At 50.5% G+C, this 20,202-nt stretch overlaps 1 protein-coding gene and 1 long non-coding RNA gene across 5 annotated transcripts in view; one reads left to right on the forward strand and one right to left on the reverse strand.

The window, feature by feature from the left end:
• The window catches only part of OLFML2B (olfactomedin like 2B), a 36,374-nt gene extending 16,374 nt beyond the window's left edge, over positions 1-20,000 (forward strand). Inside the window, exons 4-8 of one of the 4 annotated variants that reach the window (XM_015252029.3) lie at positions 1,164-1,340; positions 7,096-7,327; positions 9,139-9,696; positions 18,228-18,404; positions 18,921-20,000. In XM_015252029.3, coding sequence (XP_015107515.1) covers positions 1,164-1,340; positions 7,096-7,327; positions 9,139-9,696; positions 18,228-18,404; positions 18,921-19,522 — 1,746 coding nt within the window. In that variant the 3' untranslated portion in view covers positions 19,523-20,000. The remainder of the gene's footprint in view (positions 1-1,163; positions 1,341-7,095; positions 7,328-9,138; positions 9,697-18,227; positions 18,405-18,920) is intronic. The other 3 variants (XM_015252030.3, XM_006219221.4, XM_006219222.4) reach the window with 3 other exon arrangements.
• On the reverse strand, positions 9,661-18,326 carry LOC140688052 (uncharacterized). The gene is made up of 4 exons (XR_012062748.1): positions 18,214-18,326; positions 15,588-15,770; positions 11,066-11,208; positions 9,661-9,747 (listed from the first exon to the last, which is right to left on the reverse strand). It is a non-coding gene; the product is annotated as an uncharacterized lncRNA (long non-coding RNA).
• Positions 20,001-20,202: the final 202 nt, after the last annotated feature.

Here is a 20,202-nt window from a genome sequence, read left to right on the forward strand (position 1 = left end):
TTCTGGCTGCCACACTGTACCCTAGACACAGGAGGTACTCACCGGTGTTGGTTGACTGAAGTGAAGCTTTGGTTCTTTTCAGTATGAACTACATCTGGAATATGGCTAATTCGCCAAGTAGGGGTCATTTAGGGAAACTTTTTGTGGGTGGATAGGAAAGTTTAAAGCCAGTCTATCAATTTCCTATGTAAATGATGCTTTTAAAAGCTGGTAAGCCATAAAAAAGAATGAAACATTGCCATTTACAGCAACTTGAATGGATCTAGAGAATATTATACTAAATGGCATAAGTCAGACAGAGAAAGACAATTATTACATGAAATCACTTATATGTGGAATCTAAAAAATAATACAAAGGAATCTATATACAAAACAGAAACCAACTCACAGACATAGAAAATAAACTTACAGTTACCCAAGGGGAAAGGGGGCGTATAAATTAGGAGTTGGATTAACAGAAACAAACTTCTATACATAAAGTAGATAAGCAACAGGGATTTACTATATAGCACAAGGAACGATATTCAGTATCTTGTAATAACCTAGGTAAATAATCTGAAAAATATATATACATAACTGACTCACTATGCTGTACACCCAAAACTAACACAATATTATAAATCAACTATATTTCAACTTAAATAAGAAAAGAGTAAAAGAAGTGCTGGGGAATAGTTTGTGCTCATTAGAAAAGCAGATTACGTAGATTTCTTTGGCCACCTCTTTTAAAATTGCTTAGAAAATCCTTCTTTCATTAATTGAGCCACTGGTTCACATGTGTGGGGGTGCAAGCAAGTGGAATTTTTTTGTAGTGTTACTCATCACTGGATAAGGGCATATTGTGTACAAAGGATGGAAAAATAGCAGGTGTTCCAGTATCCTGGGGACGTGGCAGTGTTATTATTAGGAAAGCTGTGGTGGTCTTGGGAAGTATTTCCAGCAGTGGACATTCCAGAGCCAAGCTGCCCTGGAAATGCTGCCTGGGACCGAGCACCAGTCCTCAGCACAGGGCTGGACACACTCTAGGTCCCCAATTGCTTCCAGCTGATTTCTCAGTCTGTGGCGTCTCTGTGTTCTGAGCAGAACATGGTTGCCAGCTCCCTCCTGCTTGTCTTTCAAGCACTTTCAAAAAATCCTCTTTTTAAAATTTTCTCTCTTCTCAGGAAGTTTCTAAAAACCTCACCAAGGAAAATGAGCTAATCAAAGAGGACATGGAAGAAATTCAAACAGAGATGAACAAACAAAGCAAAGAGAACTGCTCGGATAATGTTCTCGACAGCATGCCGGACATCCGTGCTGCACTGCAGAGGGACGCAGCAGCAGCCTACACCCACCCTGAGGTACAGCCCCAGCCTCCAGGGGACCCTGACCACAGAAAGTGTGCCACCTGCACCTCACATGTGCATGGTGCTTTCAGGCTTTGGTCCTTCCATGGGCATGGTCTCATTTCATCTACACGACAGTTTTATAGGTCTGATGGGACAGGGGTTGACCCCATTGTACTTAACACTGAAGCCCAGAGAGGGTCAGTGAGTAAATGTTGAAGCCAGGACTCAAATCTGGGTTTCTTGAGTCCCAGTCCTCATTCTTTATTATAGTCCATGCTGCCTTTTCAAGCATCCCTTGTATTTATAAGTTAGGTAGCTTGTCTGGGTCCATCCTGTTTCACTCCTGCTGTCCTGGCATAATTATGAATAGCTCCTTCTTTCACTCTCAAAACTGTCCCAGTTTGGAAACAGTAAGCGATATGGTCCTTTCTATGTAAAAGGTACTTTGTGATAACACCATGTACTTTCCTCACTACACCATGTGTTCTTCACTATCACTCTGGAAGACAGCCTGGGGTAGAAATCAATATCCTCACTTTGCAGACGGAGAAACAGATCCAGGGATGCTCACGGTCTCCCTTACTCAGCCAGGAAGTGGTGGCTGGGGGCGTCTCGAAACTTTATCTTTTCCCACTCACTTGTGTCCTGAGCACAAAGTCACCTGTGCATGAAATGAAACACTGTCTAATGTGATTTGAAGTGATGCCAAAGGACCTGTTTGCTTAAAAATACCTCCCCATTTGATACCTGTTTCTTTTGGCTCTGGTTACTAGGTTATGTTTATGTGCTAATGGTTACATGTGTTATTATTTAATGTGTTGGGTTATCTCCTAAGTTGATGCCTGAGAGGCAGGCATTAATTTGGGAGCTAACCCCCAAAAGTGGAAGAGGAAACGGGTAAATTTTGGTAGCAGGACTTGAAGACTGTGGATATTTTTGCAAGGCAGGTCTGGATGAAGTATTGTAAGAGGGGTCCCTGGCAACTACGGAATAGCAGCAGTTAAGGGGGGCCTTGCTTACTCTTACTGGGCCGGTTGTCGGTGGTAGATGGCGGAGTGTGGATTCCAGGTGAACCACTGAGGGACCCCCAGCCTGGGGCAGGAAGTCAGGGTGTGGGCGGAGCAGGGCCTGGGAGAGGGACAGTCAGGGCCCGTGAGCTGTTCCTCTTTGTGCTGTGATGTGAAAAGGGCTGGGAAGCATTGCTGCGAAGGCCTCTGTTGCCTGGGTCATTGAGAATTGGGGTAAGAGAGGAAGTAAGACTAGGTATGTGGGCTTGGCACTCTTAGGTAGAGAAACTCACCAAACTGGTGCCAGGTAGGTGGCAGCTGTGGGTTTCAGGAACCCCATGTGTGTTCCCAAGGCAGGATAGCAGGCAGATTAGGACTTTGGAGGCAAGAAGCCCCGAAGGGAGTATGGTGCCTACACCCTGCCCAACTTGTAACTCAAAATAAAACCAATTCCAAACCTGAAAATAAGTACAAGGAAAGCCAATAATTTTCTGGCTTAGCCCATGATGACTGCTTTGATGGTTATTTAGAAATATCATATTGCTTCAAAAATTATTTTTATTCTCATTTTTGGGTGTCCCCAACATGCCAGCTACTAAGCCTGTGTTTAGTCTGCTTGGTGGGACATCCCTGAGCAGGTCTGAGCTCATAAACCAAAGAGCCAGAGGACATTTGGCCTGGAAGGGAAGTTGGAGGCACCCGCTCATCACACCTGGGGCGCAGCGGCAACTATCGCAGCCCATACGGCATCCCCTGCCGGCCCAGCTGCCCAGCGGAATCAGACGCTCCCTGCCCTTTCTGGCTTCCAGTTTCCCAGTCGGCTGAGCTTGAGAATTCCATCTGTTGTCTCGATGACACATTATGTGGTATGTTCAGGAACCCAGCTCAGATTTCCTGAGGGCAAACAGCAAACCAAATCAAACACACCAAACTCTTTTCCTCCTTGCTCAGCAAAGCTCTTCTCCCTCCTGAAATCCCCTTGCACACACTGCTGAAGTTAGCACAATCCACCCCGTCCAGAGTGGTGGGGGCAGATCCAGGGCCAGGGCAGGACTGGAAAGGGGGAAGTGAGACAGGGGGAAAGGCTAGGATCTTCCTCTCCCTTTTCATCCATCTGTCTCTGTAGTGAACCCCGTGTTGAAAAGGCAGTGTCTGGGTTTGGTTGTGACTTTCAGGGTTCTAAGAGCTGGAACTGCGTGCAAGAGAGGGGAGAGTGCACTGCAGGAACAAAGCTAGCACACAGCACCAGGAAGCAAGGGGGGCACAAGGCGCCCAAGAGTGATGAAGGAAGACGTCCTTAAAGAACATGGCTAGAGAGGCAGGACGGGAGGTCTTCAACAAGGGTGATGGAAGATGATGTCGGCGTTCATCAGGTGGTCAGTGGCATTTTGTTGGAGGTTTCTCTTCAAGAAGGTCCTTGCCTGGAGGATTGGCAAGGGGCTCTGGGGGCTGGGTGGGAGTGGAGAGGGCAGGGTAGAATTGGGAGCATCAGGACACCGGGAGTTGAAGTCATACAACAGTTTAACAGAGAGGAAATCAAAGCTTGGTTGGTGTTGGGGGGAGCAGGGTTGGGGGATCTCTGACGCCTAGTGCAGCCTGTCGCCAGTGAATCCAAGGAAATTATATGTTCTCTGGCAGAGGCTGTCCATGGTCTTGCTCCATCTCCTTGGCTGGGAGAAGGAAAACTGTACTTCCCGCTCATCCCTGAGAGCCTGGAATTAAAGACAGTTCCTGGGGTTTGCCACGAAGAAATGACAACTTGCTTTTGCAATGCAGAGGGAAACCAGGGTCCAGCAATTAGATGGCCCACAGCGTCTGAGTCAAGGGCTGGGGCCTCTTGTCAGCCTCTGGGGCAGCTCTTTCCTATGGGAAATGAGGGATCCCCATGTCTGCTGGGTGCGAGCCAGACCATGGCCCCGAGGACTTGGGGATGTTGATGAGTTTTTGGATGGCAAATGAGTTAGTCGCGTGATCACAGCTGAGGACAATGCGGCTTTCATGTAAGGTAGAGCACAGGCTTTGAATGTAGGCAGCCCTGAGCCTATTTAATGGCCATATGACTTAATAAGTGCCCCCTCTCAGCCACTTAATTGATTGGCTGTCAACAAAATTGCTAATTGTCTCTGAGCCTCTCTTTCCTCCTCTGTAAAATGTGGACAACAATATTTACCTTGTCCCATTGTTTTAAGGCTTAAAAATAATATAAGGGGACACATCGGACCATAATAGGTACCTGGTAAAATGCCATCACCTCCAGCCAGGTATTCCCTGCACCGCTAGCTGAGGTCACGTCACCGGCAAGAAATGGGAAGTGAGGCGGGGCAGGCTGCAGGACAGGGGCTGCCCAGGGCACAAATCTGCTGTTTCTTCTGGGCAGCTCTCTGGCCTCAGCCAGGGGATGCTGGCAAAAAAAGTGTCCCCTGTCATCCAGGAGCCAGTCACTGCTGTGCGCTGGAGAGTGAGGAACACACACGTAGGAACTGCCATGTCTGTTGTGCTATCTGGATAAACTCCCTTGTCACGGGAAAACCAGTACAGGCTTGGGGTGTGGTTGGGAATGAGGACTCCGACTTTTCTCCAGGCCAGATTTTAAAGGTCACAACAAGAGCCTGATTTGCTGCTTCCCGTGCAAAGTGAGAAAGTTGGCCATGATAGTTGGATCCCTGCCAGCTAATGTTCAGTGAGCCCGAAGGTCCTGCTCTGCCCCTCAGGGCACTGGGCCTCTAGGGACACAGGTTTTGTTTCCAAGTGAGCTCTGCTCTCTGGGCGGATTTCACCAAAGATTTAAAGGGGCCCGCCTACCTCCTCCTGGTAAGAATGGAGCTCTCATGGCTTAGATGACTATGGGGAGCAGCCCCTTCGTTATTCGGCCATTGGAGTCCCCATGAGAGCAGGGCTGAGCCACACGCCATTAGGTCCCTACATGCTTCACTGAGGGGGCCACTGCCCCTCAGGGGCTGGACCCCTGTCAGGTAGCTCTGATTTTGAGCACAGCCACCTCCCAGGCCCTGCACCCAAGGTTCTTTGCTTTCAAACATGGCTTATTGTGACCCTGGGTGAGGGACATGACTAGATGAACCATGGCAGGACCAAGAGACCCTGTCACACTGTGGACACAAGAGGTCAACCCCTGGGTGGCAGCTTGGAGGACAGGGTGGTCCTTCTGTGTGACCAGAACTATCACAGAGGCCTTTTTGTGGTTTCATCAAGACGGCCAGTTCATGGGTTACCTACTTTAAGGCCTCATTTAACTGGACAAAAATCCTAGTGCCAGTCACAAATGTAGGCAGTTCCTTGGGATATTTTATGATTCAAAGGTTCAATTTAAGAAATATTAAGAAGCTTCCACCCAGGAGAATCAAAGATGAGCAAGAGGTGGTCTCTACTCTTCCAGTTGCTCACAATCTACAGAGACAACATTCTTAAATAATACCTGTGGAAGGCAGGCTGGGAGAGGTGCTATCATAGAAGTACAGACTTCTAAGCACTAGGAGTTATGTTCAACTTTGAGTAAGAGACTCGAATATAGTGCTAACAATAGAGGGGTTTGTTGTTCTTTCATTCAGAAGATCTCTGAAGGCAGTTGGTCCAGGGCTGGTATAGTTAGCTATAAGGTGTCATTACTGATGTCAATCCTCAAAATCCCCTCATGGTCACAAGATGGCTGCTCAGCTTCAGCCATCCTGTCCACATTTTCCTGGCCATAGAAATGAGGAAGAGTACAAAAAATTCCTTCCAGCTGAGTCAGCCCCCTTTTCTAAGGAACTTTTCCAAAAGCTCTTCCCACCTACTTCTACTTATATCTCACTGATCAGAACTTAGTCCCATGACCACTCCCACAAAATCACTTTCTCATTAAGTCAGGAACAAGCAGACAGGGGATTTGGGTAGTCACTTAGAAGTCTCTGCCACAAAGTGCAAAGTGAAGATTGGGAAGGAAATGAGAAAGTCTGGGAATATTTCCTTGGGGCCCAGAGATTTTTAGCCAGGCCTTGAGAAATAAGTAGATTTCATTAAGTAGCTTTGTGGAGGAAAGAGAATGGCCTTCTAGACAGAAAACAGTCTGAACAAAGTCCTAGCATCTCAGGAGAGCCTAGAGGTTCGGAAGTTAAAGTGCCTGGAATACTGAGGGCATAGGGGCTGAGGGTAGAGCAAGAGAGAATGCTGACTGAGCTGGGTCAAGTCAGTTTGAGTTCCCAATGTCAGGCCAAGGACTTTGGACTTAATTCTGGCTGCATTCGGGAGGGTTTGGGGCAATTCATTCTAATAGCAGATGTCCAAGCAATCATGCTTCATCCTGAGGTGTGCATCGTGGTCCTCCTATCCCAGCCACATGGACCTCACTAGAAACAGCCAGTACCAGATGTGGGTCTCCCAGCATCCCCAGGCCAGAGCTGGGAGGACAACCGCACCCTCTGAGAACTTTAGCATGGAGTTTAGAGACCCAGATGGCCTGGGTTCAAATCCTGCCTCTACCATTCACCTGCTGTGGGACCTTGGGCAATTTACATAACCTCTCTGTGTCTCAGTTGCCTAATCTGTAAATGGGAATGATTAAAAATGGTTCCTACTTCACAGGGCTGATGAGAAGATTAAATTAGTTACCATATGCAAAGCACGTAGAACTGTGCCTGGCTCTTAGAAACTGCTTTTAGGACTAACTGCTGTTCTTAGTATGGCCTTGGCTCCAGCACTGCCTCCACCTGACCACTGCCTCTCTGACCAGTGACCTGATGACCTTCCCTTGTGTTCCCTCTGAGGAGCAGTATGAGGAGCGGTTTCTGCAGGAAGAAACTGTGTCCCAGCAAATCAACTCCATCGAACTCCTGCAGACCCGGCCGCTGGCTCCACCCGAGGTGGTGAAGCCACAGCGGCCCCTGCAGAGGCAGGTCCACCTGAGGGGCCGGCCGGCCTCCAAGCCCACTGTCATTCGGGGCATCACCTACTACAAAGCCAAGGACCCTGAAGAGGAGAACGACATCGAAGAGCAAAGTGAGTTGGGGTCAGCAGGGCTGCCCCCCAGAGGCAGAACAGGGAGGGAGTCACCCTTTGGACCCTGTGGGGGTTCACTTCCCATGAGCCAAACCCCCCTCCTGTGGTCTGGTTTCTCCTGTGGCCCCGCAGAGCCAGTTGAGTCATCTGAGAATTCCCTGCAGTTACAAATTACCCAGAGTACTTGCTGCCTTTCCTTACAACTTGCTGAGTGGCCTGAGGCAAGTTGCTTGCCTTCTCTGGGCTGGCAGAGGATCACATGGCAGAGCATGGCTGAGCCAGAAGGGACTTCAGTGCCCTCCAGTCCAGTCCTCCCCATTTGCCGATGAGGACACTGAGGCGTGGAGGGGAATGACTCCCTCAGAGACACACAGTTGGCTTCTCTCGCCTGCCCATTCCTTCTCCAGGGGCCCTGGGCTTCCTGACTGAGACTCAGCACCACCCCTTTGATCTCTATCCCTCTTACCTTTGCACAGAAAATAGATGCTCCCTTTCCTCTCATCTTTATCTTCTTTCCCTAACACTCCTTCTTCCTGTTTCCCTCCCAGACACCTGCCCATACCTTTTCTCCCTTGTTTCCCTTCCCAGCACTCCAAGAGCCCCCCTCCTCCCCTCTCCGTGCTCAGCCAGAGCCAGTGCCAGCTCCTCCCATCAGGTCCAGCTCAGCACCCGCCTGACTCATCTCCCTGCTCTGTCTCTGCCTCCTTACATTATGTTCGCCCAGTCACTGCCATAATCATTTTGCCCATTTTAAACTGTTTGTTGTCTTTTTAAATTATTGATTTGTGGGGTTTTTATTCTGGAACAACTTTTTTTGTCAGGCATATTTATTGCAAATATTTTCTCCCTGCCCATGGCTTGCAGTTTCAGTTCCTTAATGGTGTTTTGACAAGCAGATAAAATCCAATTTATCAGTTATTTCTTTTGTAGTTAGACCTCTTTGTGTCTTCTCTAAGAAATCTCTGCCCCCTCTCCCCCTACCCCCCACCACTCCGGATATTCCTTCTCTGCTCGAAACCCTGCCAACTCCCCTATTTCACTCAGAATAAAAACTGAAGTCCAAACACAGCGGCCAAGCCTCACATGACCTAGCTTCTGTGCTCTCTCTGGCCTCACCTCTTGTTACTCTCTCCTCACACCCTCTGTTTTGTCCACACTGTCCACCTCACTGCTCCTCAGCCTCAGCAGACATGTTCTGGCCCCAGGACCTTTGCACTGCTGCTATCCCCACCCCCTGGAAAACTATTCCCCCTGACAGCTGCTTGGCTGACCCCCTCACTCCTTCAAGCCTCTGTTCATCTCTCCATCCCACCAAGTCCCATCCTGACCACTTTATCCATTACTGCAAGTTTCCCTTCCCTTCTTGCTCTCTGGACCCTCCTCACCCTACTAGATTTCTCCTATAGCACCTTCAAGTGTACAATCTGTTTATTACTCAGTGTCTCTGCACTAGACGGAAGCTCCGTGAGGGCAGAATCTTTGTTTTGCTCACTGTCGTTGTACATGCTCCATAGATAGCTGCTGAATGAATGGATGGAGGACTAGCTGCCTCCCAGGTTTCATAGCCTTTGGTTGTGTATCCTCCTGGTGGCCCCTGGGTCCCATGTGGAGGATAGTGGCAGTCTATTCAGAGAGATCCTCCAAGAAATGCTTCCATCTGTGCTCCTTTTTGCCTTTTTCTAAACCCCAGCCGGGCTCCATCTCTAAATCAAGGCATCATGCTGAGGAAGGAAACCGTCATTAATCTGCCCCATCCAAATGCTCCTGGTTCCTCTCCCTAAGTCACAAATGCACCTTTGTTTGTTTCCCAGAAGACGAGTTTTTCAGTGGTGAACACGGAGTGGATTTGCTGATTGAAGATCAGCTTCTGAGACACAACGACCTGCTGACCAGTGCCACCCAGAGGCCAGTAGCCACCCGTCAGCGTGCAGCTGTGACAACTGATGCTGGCACTCAGACCACAGCCCAGCCTTCTGGACGGCCAGAGGCCTCAACCGCAGCTCCCGGCCTCCCTGACCCTACCCTCTCTGCCTCAGTTGAACAATTCTCAACACCATTACAAACCACCTCAGTGTTGCCAGATCCCACACGGGAGGCAGTCCTTCAACCTTTCACTCAGGTACCAGCCACCACCGTGGCCCACACAGCCACCACCGTGGCCCACACAGCCACCCAGCAACCTCCCGCCTCAGCTCCTCCATCAGTGGCTCCTGGGGATGTATTTGTGGAAGCTCCGCACACGGCCCTGGTCCCTCCCCCCACAGTCAGGACAGACTCACCAGGGAAAGATGCTACTGCTGGACAGGGCACAGCTCACGCCAGCCCCACCCTGAGCCCCGAGGAAGAAGATGACATCCGGAATGTCATAGGTGAGTTCATTCTATCTGGCTTGGATCCCCTGCTCGGGTGAAAGGCTGAGCCTAGAAATACAAACATTTGCCAAGTGTTGGTATACTAGGCTTTGTGATGGGTACTGGGTATTTGGTTATTTGGCGATGACTAAGTGAAGTTTTCTGCAGTACGCTTACCAGGCTGTGAAATAACAAGGGATTTTTATTGGGGCGGGTGTTGGGGAAGAATCCCAGAATAACAGAAGAATGGGAACAAGGAACAACCAGTGCAGTGGGCCCCAGGGAACAATCTCAGAGCCCCGGCCTTAGAGAGCATGGAAACATTACAGCATCATGTGATAAATGCTGTAACAGAGGAGTAGAGAAACAGAGAAATGGAAGAGGGAGCAGAAGCTTGACCTGGCTGCTAGGAAGGCTGGGGAAGGTTTTCTAAGGAGGTAGCCTTTGGGCTGGGTTTTGAAGGCTGAACAGGAGTTTTCTAAGCAGAGAAGAGAAGCCTTCTGACTATTGGGTTTAAAGGAGCAGGGTATGTTCCAGAAGCATAGAGAATGCAGCCCTGTTCTGTGTCTGGGGGCTCCATGGCCATGAGATGACTCTGAGGACAGTGAGACATAAGAGAGTGGGGGGAAGACAACCAGAAGGAAACGGGAGCTGGCTACAGGCGTCTCTTCCAAAGAAACTAAACGGAATATTCATTAAGTCACCACCGGTGGTAATTGAAAGTTAACACTATTGAAAATAATTTCATCAAAATACTTGTTGAAAAGTGTACTGGATTTGACAGAAGACACAGTCTCCCTCATACCTATCTTCCTCTTCTTCCCACTTTCCGCTCCCCTGGCAACCTCGTTCGCGATCCCTCCTCGGAATAAGGTGCCAGCTACTGCCAGAGACGGGCGGTGGAGGGACCACCTGCCGGGAGCCAAACCCCTGGTTATAGGCTGATCTCTGACCTGGGCCAGATCCCCACCCTTCCGGAGACCTCGGAAATTAAAAATTTGCTTTAGACTGTTTCCTCCATTATATTCTATGGTTTTGTGTTGTAAGTGGCTTCTAGCCGCTTCTCTTCTATGCAAATCGTGGAGTGGGCCGCAGGTACGTGCACACCGCTTGTACACCCTCAGTGATGAGACTCCCTCTTCCCTTGGAGACTACCTAGCCAGCAGTGGCGTTCTCCACTGTCTCCACAGCCCACCTCTAGCCTGGCTCCCAGCACCCGCAGCCTCTCCCCACCAGCCTCCGCTGGGTGTCGCCACCCAGTGGGCTTTTCAGGCTTAACTCCTGACAAGCACCTTTCCCGGGTTTTTAGGACTCCACCCCTGTCCATCAGCCTGACTGAGATGCTGATGCCCAGAGAGGAGAAACCTGTGTCCCAGCAGACACTTGCCTGGCAGTAGGAGCTGGAGACGGGGATACATTTACTCTTGTTTTTCAGTATTCTGTTCAACCAGAATGACATCGTCACAGAGGATGTAAAACCTGGCCTGTAGGATTTTTCAGAAGAGCTGGAGTTCTTGCCTCTTGTGTCTACTGCAGAAAAAAACATGGGGACGTGGACACAAATGTCACGTTTCTTCAAATACCAAGGGATGAAAAGAGAGGGTGGCACAGAGAAGGCAGCTATTCGGGCAATGTGGAGTCTTGGCAAGTTTTTTCAAGAATCACTTTTAATCATTTACCACTGTCAAGTGCTTCTCTCAGGCTGCTGTTAGTGTGGACAGTATTTCTTTTCTGAAACCTCTGCAGACTTCCCGATGGTCTGAGCCTAGCCAAGTAAGACCGTGATGCCCTACATGTAGTCATCAGTTAAATAAGAATCATTTGGCTGAAACCAACCCAGGCCACTGATTTGCTGCCTATGGAAGGTTGTTTGCTGTTTAATGAGCCTGGCCATTTTGACTTTGAGCTATTTGAGTGGTTTTAAATGGGGCTGCTTTTAAAAGGAACATCCTATCCCTTGTTTCCAAACTTGGTTTTGTGATGCCCTAAAATGTCCATCATTTTCCTCTGGGGAATTGTAAAATGCTCAGAAAAACTCCAAAAACGAGCAAATTAGAATTAACTTTTGGACAAAGCACGCTAGCTCTAAGACGCGAGGAAAGACGCTGTCAGTGGGGGTTGCCGGGGCTCACAAAGGGAAGGGAGGGGAAGGGGCCGGTCACCACGCTCAGCGGCTTGGAGAGGTCTGCTCAGGCTACCTCAGAGGAAGGGAATGCTTGTGCCACGTGGCCACGGCTCTGCGGAGTCCCAGACGCTAAGGACTGCACCTCCTGCTGAGTGTTGTAGAAGAGGTTGGTTGGAGCCAGGGGCAGGGAGGAGCAGTCATGAGGACAGTCAGAAGGACAGCAATACCCGAGGGCCTGCCTCGTGGTTGAACCTAAGAAGCTTGATCGGAGGAAGAGTGTCTCCCCAAAAAGGAGACGACCTCAGCAGTGCCCAGGCCGTGGCCGGCCACGCCGCCGCGTGTCAGCAGGCCTGGTCTGAGGCGGCCTGAGGAAGGTGGTGCTGACGCGGGCAGGGGCCAGGCTGGCCTGACCCCCGACGGCGCCAAGAATCGTCACAGTCGGCCGCCCTGAGTCATCTGTCAGGCAGCTTCCCCGGCCCCCAGCTCCTCAGGCACACTCTGCTCTCAGTCCTTGCCCACCTCACCAGCCCCCTGGAACCACTGGGAACTCCAGTCAGAGCACCAGGGCCACTGGCCCTAGAAACAAGAATATAAAATGGAGACGCTCCTTGTAAACAGAGAAGGAAGAAAGTCTACGCCTCTCCACAGGGATAAAGGGTCATTCAGCCCTATGCCATGCTGGCTGTGAAGGTGCACGAGCTGTGGTCACTCCCACAGAGGGGTCGCCGTCGGGGGGTGCAGGTGACTGAAGTGGCCAGGCCTGCCAGCGGCCAGGTGCACGGCCCTGTGGCCAGTTCTGAGTGTGGAGCTCCGTCTCCAAGGGCGGGCACCAGGGCAGAGCTGACAGCCTAAGCCAGGGTTGGGTGGGGGGACTGAAGAAGGCCCCCTCGTCCTGGCACAGACTGGGAGTCCTACGGAACAGGGGCCAGATGATGAAGGGAGTGAGAAGCCGGGACTTAATTCTAAGAGAGAGAGAGAGGGAAGACTGACCAGGAAGGAAGGAGGCACTGCAGTGAGAAGGACCGCAGCTGACAGAAGGACCAGAAGTGAACCAGTTTGATCAGGGCCGACTGTGTAGTTTGTGGAGCCCAGTGCAAAATGAAAATGTAGGCCCCTCGTTCAAAAAGCAGGAGAAAAGTGCCACTTAAGGTAGTGAGTATAAAGCTGTTTCCTTTCTTCTGCGGTCTTCCGCTTTCATTTGGTGTTTTTTCTTTGCTATTTCATGCCACCGTAAGCAAAGAAACATTAAAAATGTAAATAATCGGCAGGAATTTTGTCTTTCGTGTTGATACTGTGCACTGCCAGTTGTAGTTGCAAATGTAGGGTCACTTAACTCATACGTGGATTCTACCAAAGTGACACGATTCGTATTTCATAGTTCCTACATCCATATGTATTTTGTTCTCAGTAGAACAGAGGAAACACTGCACAAAACTAACTCATCTGTTGCTGTGTCACTTCGTGGTATGTGCACATTTTACAAGCACCCCTGGGGCTTGCTAAGTAAGGAAGGCTAAAAAGAAAAGGAACTGTGGGTTGCACTGTCTTTCCCTCTTATGCACCATTTTCAGCGTGAGTTGTTGGCTAAGACAAGGAAGTGACACAAGTAAGAAAGAAATGATAGGGTTGCTTGGTTATTCTTATTTCTTAGACCACCACCGCCTTCTTTCTGTGTTCGTAGCAAGTTCTGGTTCGAACAGCATGTGTGGCCTCTGGGGCTGACAGGCGTCATTTACTCAATTGTAGAGACAACACACTTGCCTTGTCGTCACTTTGAGTCTCTCACAAAACAAAAATTGAAGATAAAATTATTAAGAATTTCAAGATGGTGACAGCAGAGCATTAAACCAAGGGTGGGCCCTTCTGAATGAGGGCCCTGTGTGACTGCACAGGTCACGTGCCCACGAAGCCAGCCCTGGGCAGGGCACCCATGGGGAATACAAGCAGTTAGGGATGGCAGGAGATCTCAAAGCTGGCAACCTGAGGGCCAAAGTCATCCTCAAATTTCTTGACAGCCTTAAATTCAAATGTCTTCAGATCAGCTGCTCTTCCCAGCCACCAGTCTCTGCTGCTGCTTCTTGTCTCACACTCAGCCTGCTTCACTCCTCTCAGTCCCCGCTTGGCCCCCGAAGGCATTTGAGTCTGAGAATTCCGCAGGAGAGGAGGTGGCAAGAAGTAATGGCAAATGCAGAAGGGGCTGAGGTGCTAGGGTAGAACTTAGGGCTTCATGTGGTGGTTGGTGATGGTGACTTAAGGATTTAAGCAGAAAAGTAGCTCAGGACTACTGGTGGGGTGATAGGTCAGAAGGAGGCAGAGATGAGCCAGAGGGACCACCGGTGTAATTGGAATGATCCAGGCAAGAGGCCATGAGGTTTCAACCAAGCCACTGAGGTGGAGGGGAAGGGCAGAGAGGTGCAGAGGTGGGAAATGGTGACCAACAGGTGTGTGAGTGGAGGAGGGGGCCATCAAGGAGGCCCAGGGTTCCTGGCTTGGGTAATGATGTGCTGTGTCTTTCTCCAGGACAGGAAGTACAGGAGGAATGGACTGTGAACTGGAATAAGTGAATTCCATTTCTTAATCCATTAAATCTGAGGAACTGGGAGGAACCAGAGAATTGTCTAGTAGGCAGCTGGCTGTCCACTGCTCAGAAATAAACTCTGGCTGAGAGTCTCAGTGAGAGCTGAGTTTGCCCAGGGGACGCAGGAAGGACATGAGGAGATGAGACTAAAAGTGGGGCTCTAAGTGGTACCATTTGAAAGGTGGGCAGAAAAGAGGGCCAGCCAAAGACAGTATGACCAGGGAGGTGGGTGGAGACTGGGAGAGGGGTGTGAAAGCCCCGTGAGCAGGGAGGTGGGTGGGTAGGTGGGGTCTGGGGGTGGTACCCAGGTTCAGAGAAGAGACAGGCTTGACAAGAACGAAAGGAGCAGAGAACACCCCTGGCGGGCAGTGTGTAAGCATCTAAGGCAGCAGTCAGGTGAGGGGCTGTGGGGTGTGTGAGCTCCCCGCCCTGTGCAGGGGAGCCTGCCCCATGACCTGAGAGCCCCAGAGGGCGGGGGAGCCACCTATGTGCTGATTTATTTTTGTTAGATGGCAAGATTTGAGCAGGTTTATATGCTGAGAGGAAGAGCCCCTACTTTTCAGACCCTGGGGACCTTTGACACAGGGCTGGCTATCTCCCAGGACTGTAAATGATTAAATGAGTTAATATGTAGAGACAGCCCAGGGACTGTCCCCCAAGACCACGCTCGGGGGGAAAACTTCTCAGATGAATTGCAGACAGCACTGACTTTTGTCTGCAGTGCCTTTGAACTCTCTCCCTCCTTTCTCTCATTACCCCTGAAAAGGAGTTTGCTGACAGTTTGCTGCCAAGGGTGGGAGCATCTGAACTGCCTCAGAGTCTCAGACGGTGGTGATGCGTCTGGGCCTCATGGTTTGCTGAACTTCTCCCTTGAACCTATCTTCACATGCTCTTAAACTGCACGTATCAGTCCCACCGTACCTGCCTGTGCTTGACCGCCACCCTCCCTACCCCCCTGCCCCGTGCCACCAGCGTTTGCTCTGTCTGAGGGCGCGTGGAGATACGTCCTGAGGTCCTGGGTATCAGGGCTTTGAGGCTGCAAGCTGGGACTCCGCTCTTCCTACAAAAATTAAGACTCCAGAAGCTGACTCCATCTCTATTAGTCACCTGTGCCTCCTGTAACAAATTACAACAAACTTAAGGCTTACACAACAGAAGTCTATTCTCTAACAGCTTTAGAGGCAAGAAGGCTGAAATGAGGCTTACAGGGTGAAAATCAAGGTGTCAGAGGACTGTTTACTTCTGGAGGCTCCAACAAATAGTCCATCTCTTGCCTTTTCTAGCTTCAGGTGGCTTCCAGCATGCCTTGGCTTGTGGCATCATCACTCTGATCTTTGCTTCCATCATCACATTGCCTTCTCTTCTGTGGTCAAATCTCCCTCTGCCTCCCTGTTATGAGGACACTTGTCATTGTGATGAGGACTCACCTGAATAATCCAGGATAGTCTCCCATCTCAAGATCTTTGATGTAAGCACATCTATAAAGGCTCCTTTGCCATATAAAGTCATATTCATAGGTTCCAGGGATTAGGACCTGGATATCTTTGGGAGCAATTACTCAGCCTACCACGTCATCATCAGAGTAGATTCTCCAAGCACTCTTGTGAAGGAGATAGGGTATGTATTATACTTGTTATACTGTGGAAGAAATTAAAACTCAGACATTTTAGAGACAGCACAGACTTCAGAGTCAGTAGCAGGGCCAAGACCAATGCCAGGCTTCTGGCTGCAAGCCTGGGGCACATACTGTACCGCCACATTAAGGCCCTGTCATTGCACAGCCTCAGTGCTGAGACAGGACCCTGTAAGGATTTGGGGGCTGCCTGGGGCAACCCGGTACGTGGAAACACAGATAAGTCCTGCTTCCAGGCGCTCATCCGCAGTTCCCATGTCTGGGCAGAGAGGTGGCATTGCCATGGTGACCCCCTGAAAGAAACCCTTCGCCTCACACAGCCAATTTGTGGGGTCCTGGTCATGGGCTGGGGGCTGCCTCCCACAAAGGGAGTCAGTGTCCTTGCTGGGCTTTTCTGGGGGAAAGGGGCACATAAAAATGCCCCCCCAAGGATGGCACACTAGGGCTCACCTCAGTGCAAAGGAAGCATAGCTTGTCCACTGGCAGCAAGGGCCCCACTCAGGGCCAGGGAATGGGACATTTTCCATCAGACCTCTGTAGCCCGGGCTCAGCCGGAGCCTTCTATTTTATTGTCTTGAGCAGACGAGCTCAGTTGTGGGGAATGAGGCTTTGGCTAGTAGGCTCTGTTGTTTGTCTTACAGAGACTGACTCCCCCCACCTCTCCGTCAGACCAGAACCTAATAAACCCCACACAGAGATGCCTGAATCCTGCCAATTGCACCCAACTGTGGGGCCTGCCTGGGAAACAGTGTTCATCCTACTTTCAGCCGCCTGGCTTCCCCTGGCCCAGGGCCAAGGGCACAGTGCCTGCCCTGCCCTGCCAGCTCAGACCACTAATGGGGAAGCAGAGCAGATGAAACAGGTTGGAACAATTTGGAGATGGGGTGGCCTGGAGTTTAGAGAACCTTGCATCTGAACTATTGGCCCTCGTTCTCTGGGTCCCCTGTGAATGTCAGGGACCCAGGACACACAGTGCTATTGCCCATCTGGGTGCCAGTTTTGATGGCAGGTAAGGGGTGTTCTGCTGCTCTCAGCTGCCGGGAGGAGTAGGGGGAAGTTGTGAGGGCTGGATTCATCTGCTCCTCCCAATGCCCCCTCCACTGCCCTCTTGCCATCTCCTCCACAACCGCCTAGTGTGGGGACAGAAAGAGCATGTGCTTTCAGTAGTCACACGTGACTTCAGTATCATTTAAAGCCATGTTCAATGCTAATACTGCCTATTAAGCACTCAGGCAGGCTTTTGACTTGGTTTAAAATCCAACATGGTTCTAGTGTCCTTGAGGGCCTCTCCTGTCCACTCAGAAGGACATTGATGAGTTCCTGTCCAATTAAAGCAGACTTGCCCTTTGAAGGAGGCTCCTACAGCCAGAGTAAGCTCCTTATGTGGGAACTTGGTCCCCAACCCCTCCAATTCCCCAGAAGGGGGCCCTGGCATCCACAGTAGTGACAGGGGCATAGGCTTGAGGACAGCTCTCTGGAACCTGGCAGGTGGCCCTCAGGGACATGACATCTACTGCACAGTCAGAGCTGGTGGCCTGGGCCAAGACCCTCCAGGCAGCTCAGTGCCTGGTGGGGCTCCCTGTTCCTGGTCACACCCCCGGAGTCCTCTCCTCTGGTCACATTTCTCATGCTGCTGTGTATTCATCCAAGTTTCAGAACATCTGCTCAGGGCCTGTGACCTGCCAGACACTGTGTATTCTGAGGACCAAGGACACAAAGAGGAAAGCCAGACTCTGCTCCCTGGGGTAGGGGTTGGCACGGAGGCAGGAGAGAGATGCAGAAGCATCACTGAGCGAAGATAGTAGGTCCTGTAATAGAGGTACATTCACAGTACTATGGGGGCAGGATGGAATCCAATAGAATGGAATGGGTTTTCATAGGAGGATGTGGTGTCTGAAAAGGACATTGGAACTTAGATCCTTGAGGGATGAGTTTGTAGGATTGAGAGGTAAGAGGACAACAGGAGCAAAGCACGATGGCATGAAGGTAGCCCAGGACAATGACAGTAGATGGCTTTGTAGGAGTAAAATATAGGATGGATGAGAGGACTAGCAGAGGATGATGCTGAGCAAATGCCTGGTGTCAGGTTGGTTATACAGGGCTGCGGAAGCCCACCAAGGAGTTTGGATTCCAGTTCGGGGAGCCAGCAAGGGTTTTAGGGGCAGGGCATCCTTCCATCATCTCAACCCTTCCGTCTACCTCTTCTCCATCAGGAAGGTGCAAGGACACCCTGTCCACAATCACCGGGCCGACTACACAGAACACATATGGGCGGAATGAAGGGGCCTGGATGAAGGACCCTCTGGCCAAGGATGAGCGGATTTACGTAACCAATTATTACTATGGCAACACCCTGGTGGAGTTCCGGAACCTGGAGAACTTCAAACAAGGTACGTGATATGGGTTCAACTCAGGGAGTTCTTCCTTCCTCACTGTCCTCCGGTTTAATCATGGCCAGATCGCGTAGGGTGAAGACAGTGGACAAGAAGGACAACAGCTTCTTCCACTTTCCTTCACGTTCTCTGCTCTCTCATCTCTCAGCCCTGCCCCTCCTTCCCAGCCCCTGGGACAGGAGACAGCCTGGAGTCTGGTCCAGGAGACAGTAGTCTTTCCCATGGCCCTTGAGTTTACAGACCATGCTCATGTATGTTAGCGCTCTGGATCCTTGAAACAGCTCTTTGAGGGGAGTGGGAATTACTTCTAAATGACAGATGAGGATGCTGAGGCTCGGAAAGGTTAACTGATTAGCTATACAGAACTAGAAAGTGGCAGAGCCAGGCCACAAACCCAGGTCTCCAGACCCTCAAGGGGTTTGCACATCCCATCACGCTGGGCTGCCCCCTCCCTGCCTGGCAGGTTGTCTCTGACCATTGCCCTGAAGCCTTATGCCCTCTCACCGCCCGCAGGCCGCTGGAGCAATTCCTACAAGCTCCCCTACAGCTGGATTGGCACGGGCCATGTGGTGTACAATGGTGCCTTCTACTACAACCGGGCCTTCACCCGCAACATCATCAAGTATGACCTGAAGCAGCGCTACGTGGCTGCCTGGGCCATGCTCCACGATGTGGCCTACGAGGAGTCCACGCCCTGGCGGTGGCAGGGCCACTCGGACGTGGACTTTGCGGTGGATGAGAATGGCCTGTGGCTCATCTACCCGGCCCTGGACGATGAGGGCTTCAGTCAGGAGGTCATCGTCCTGAGCAAGCTCAATGCCGTGGACCTGAGCACACAGAAGGAGACCACATGGCGCACGGGGCTCCGGCGGAACTTCTACGGCAACTGCTTCGTCATCTGCGGGGTGCTGTACGCTGTGGACAGCTACAACCAGCGCAACGCCAACATCTCCTACGCCTTTGACACCCACACTAACACGCAGATCATCCCCAGGCTGCTGTTTGAGAATGAGTATTCCTACACCACCCAGATAGACTACAACCCCAAGGACCGCCTGCTCTATGCCTGGGACAATGGCCACCAGGTCACCTACCATGTCATCTTTGCCTACTGACACCCCTGTCCCCACAAGCAGAAGTGCAGAGGGGCTACTGGCACCTTGTGTGTGTTTGTGTGTGTGTGTATGTGTAGATGGGTATGTGTTGTTTAAAAATATATATATTATTTTGTATAATATTGCAAGTGCTAAATGACAATTTGGGTCTATTTTTTTTTTATCTGGATTGTAGATCAATCCACACGTGTATGTGCTGGTCTCATCCTCCACAGTTTATATTTTTGTGCAAATGAACTTCTCCTTTTGACCAGTAACCACCTTCCTTCAAACCCTCAACCCCCTCCAGCTCCCGGATCTCTATCTGAGAAGGTTTCTTCATCAGGGTCTTGCAGGTCCAGCGGCACCAGGAGCAGGAGTCAAAGAGGCAAGAAAGAAGTGCTAAGGGGCGGGAAAAAAATGTTTATGTATTGGAGAAGTTTTTTTTTTTTAAATCAGAAAAATGCTTTTTTTTAAATAAAGAAGAAATTTAAAATCACCCCTCTCCCGCAAAATGCGTTTTTGTTTAGCACTGATGTTTGGTGGGGTTGGATCCCTCCGCCAGAAGGAGACGTGGTCTGTGTTCCATAGAATCGTCCTCACACTGAGCTGCTCCCAGGGACAGCATCTCCCCTCCTGATTAGGGGATTCCTTGGAGGGTATTTGGAATGAGCTGACCCCTGTGCTTGCTTTAATTTTGT

The sequence above is a fragment of the Vicugna pacos genome, chromosome 21 (assembly GCF_048564905.1).
Source record: "Vicugna pacos chromosome 21, VicPac4, whole genome shotgun sequence".
Classification (NCBI taxonomy): domain Eukaryota; kingdom Metazoa; phylum Chordata; class Mammalia; order Artiodactyla; family Camelidae; genus Vicugna; species Vicugna pacos.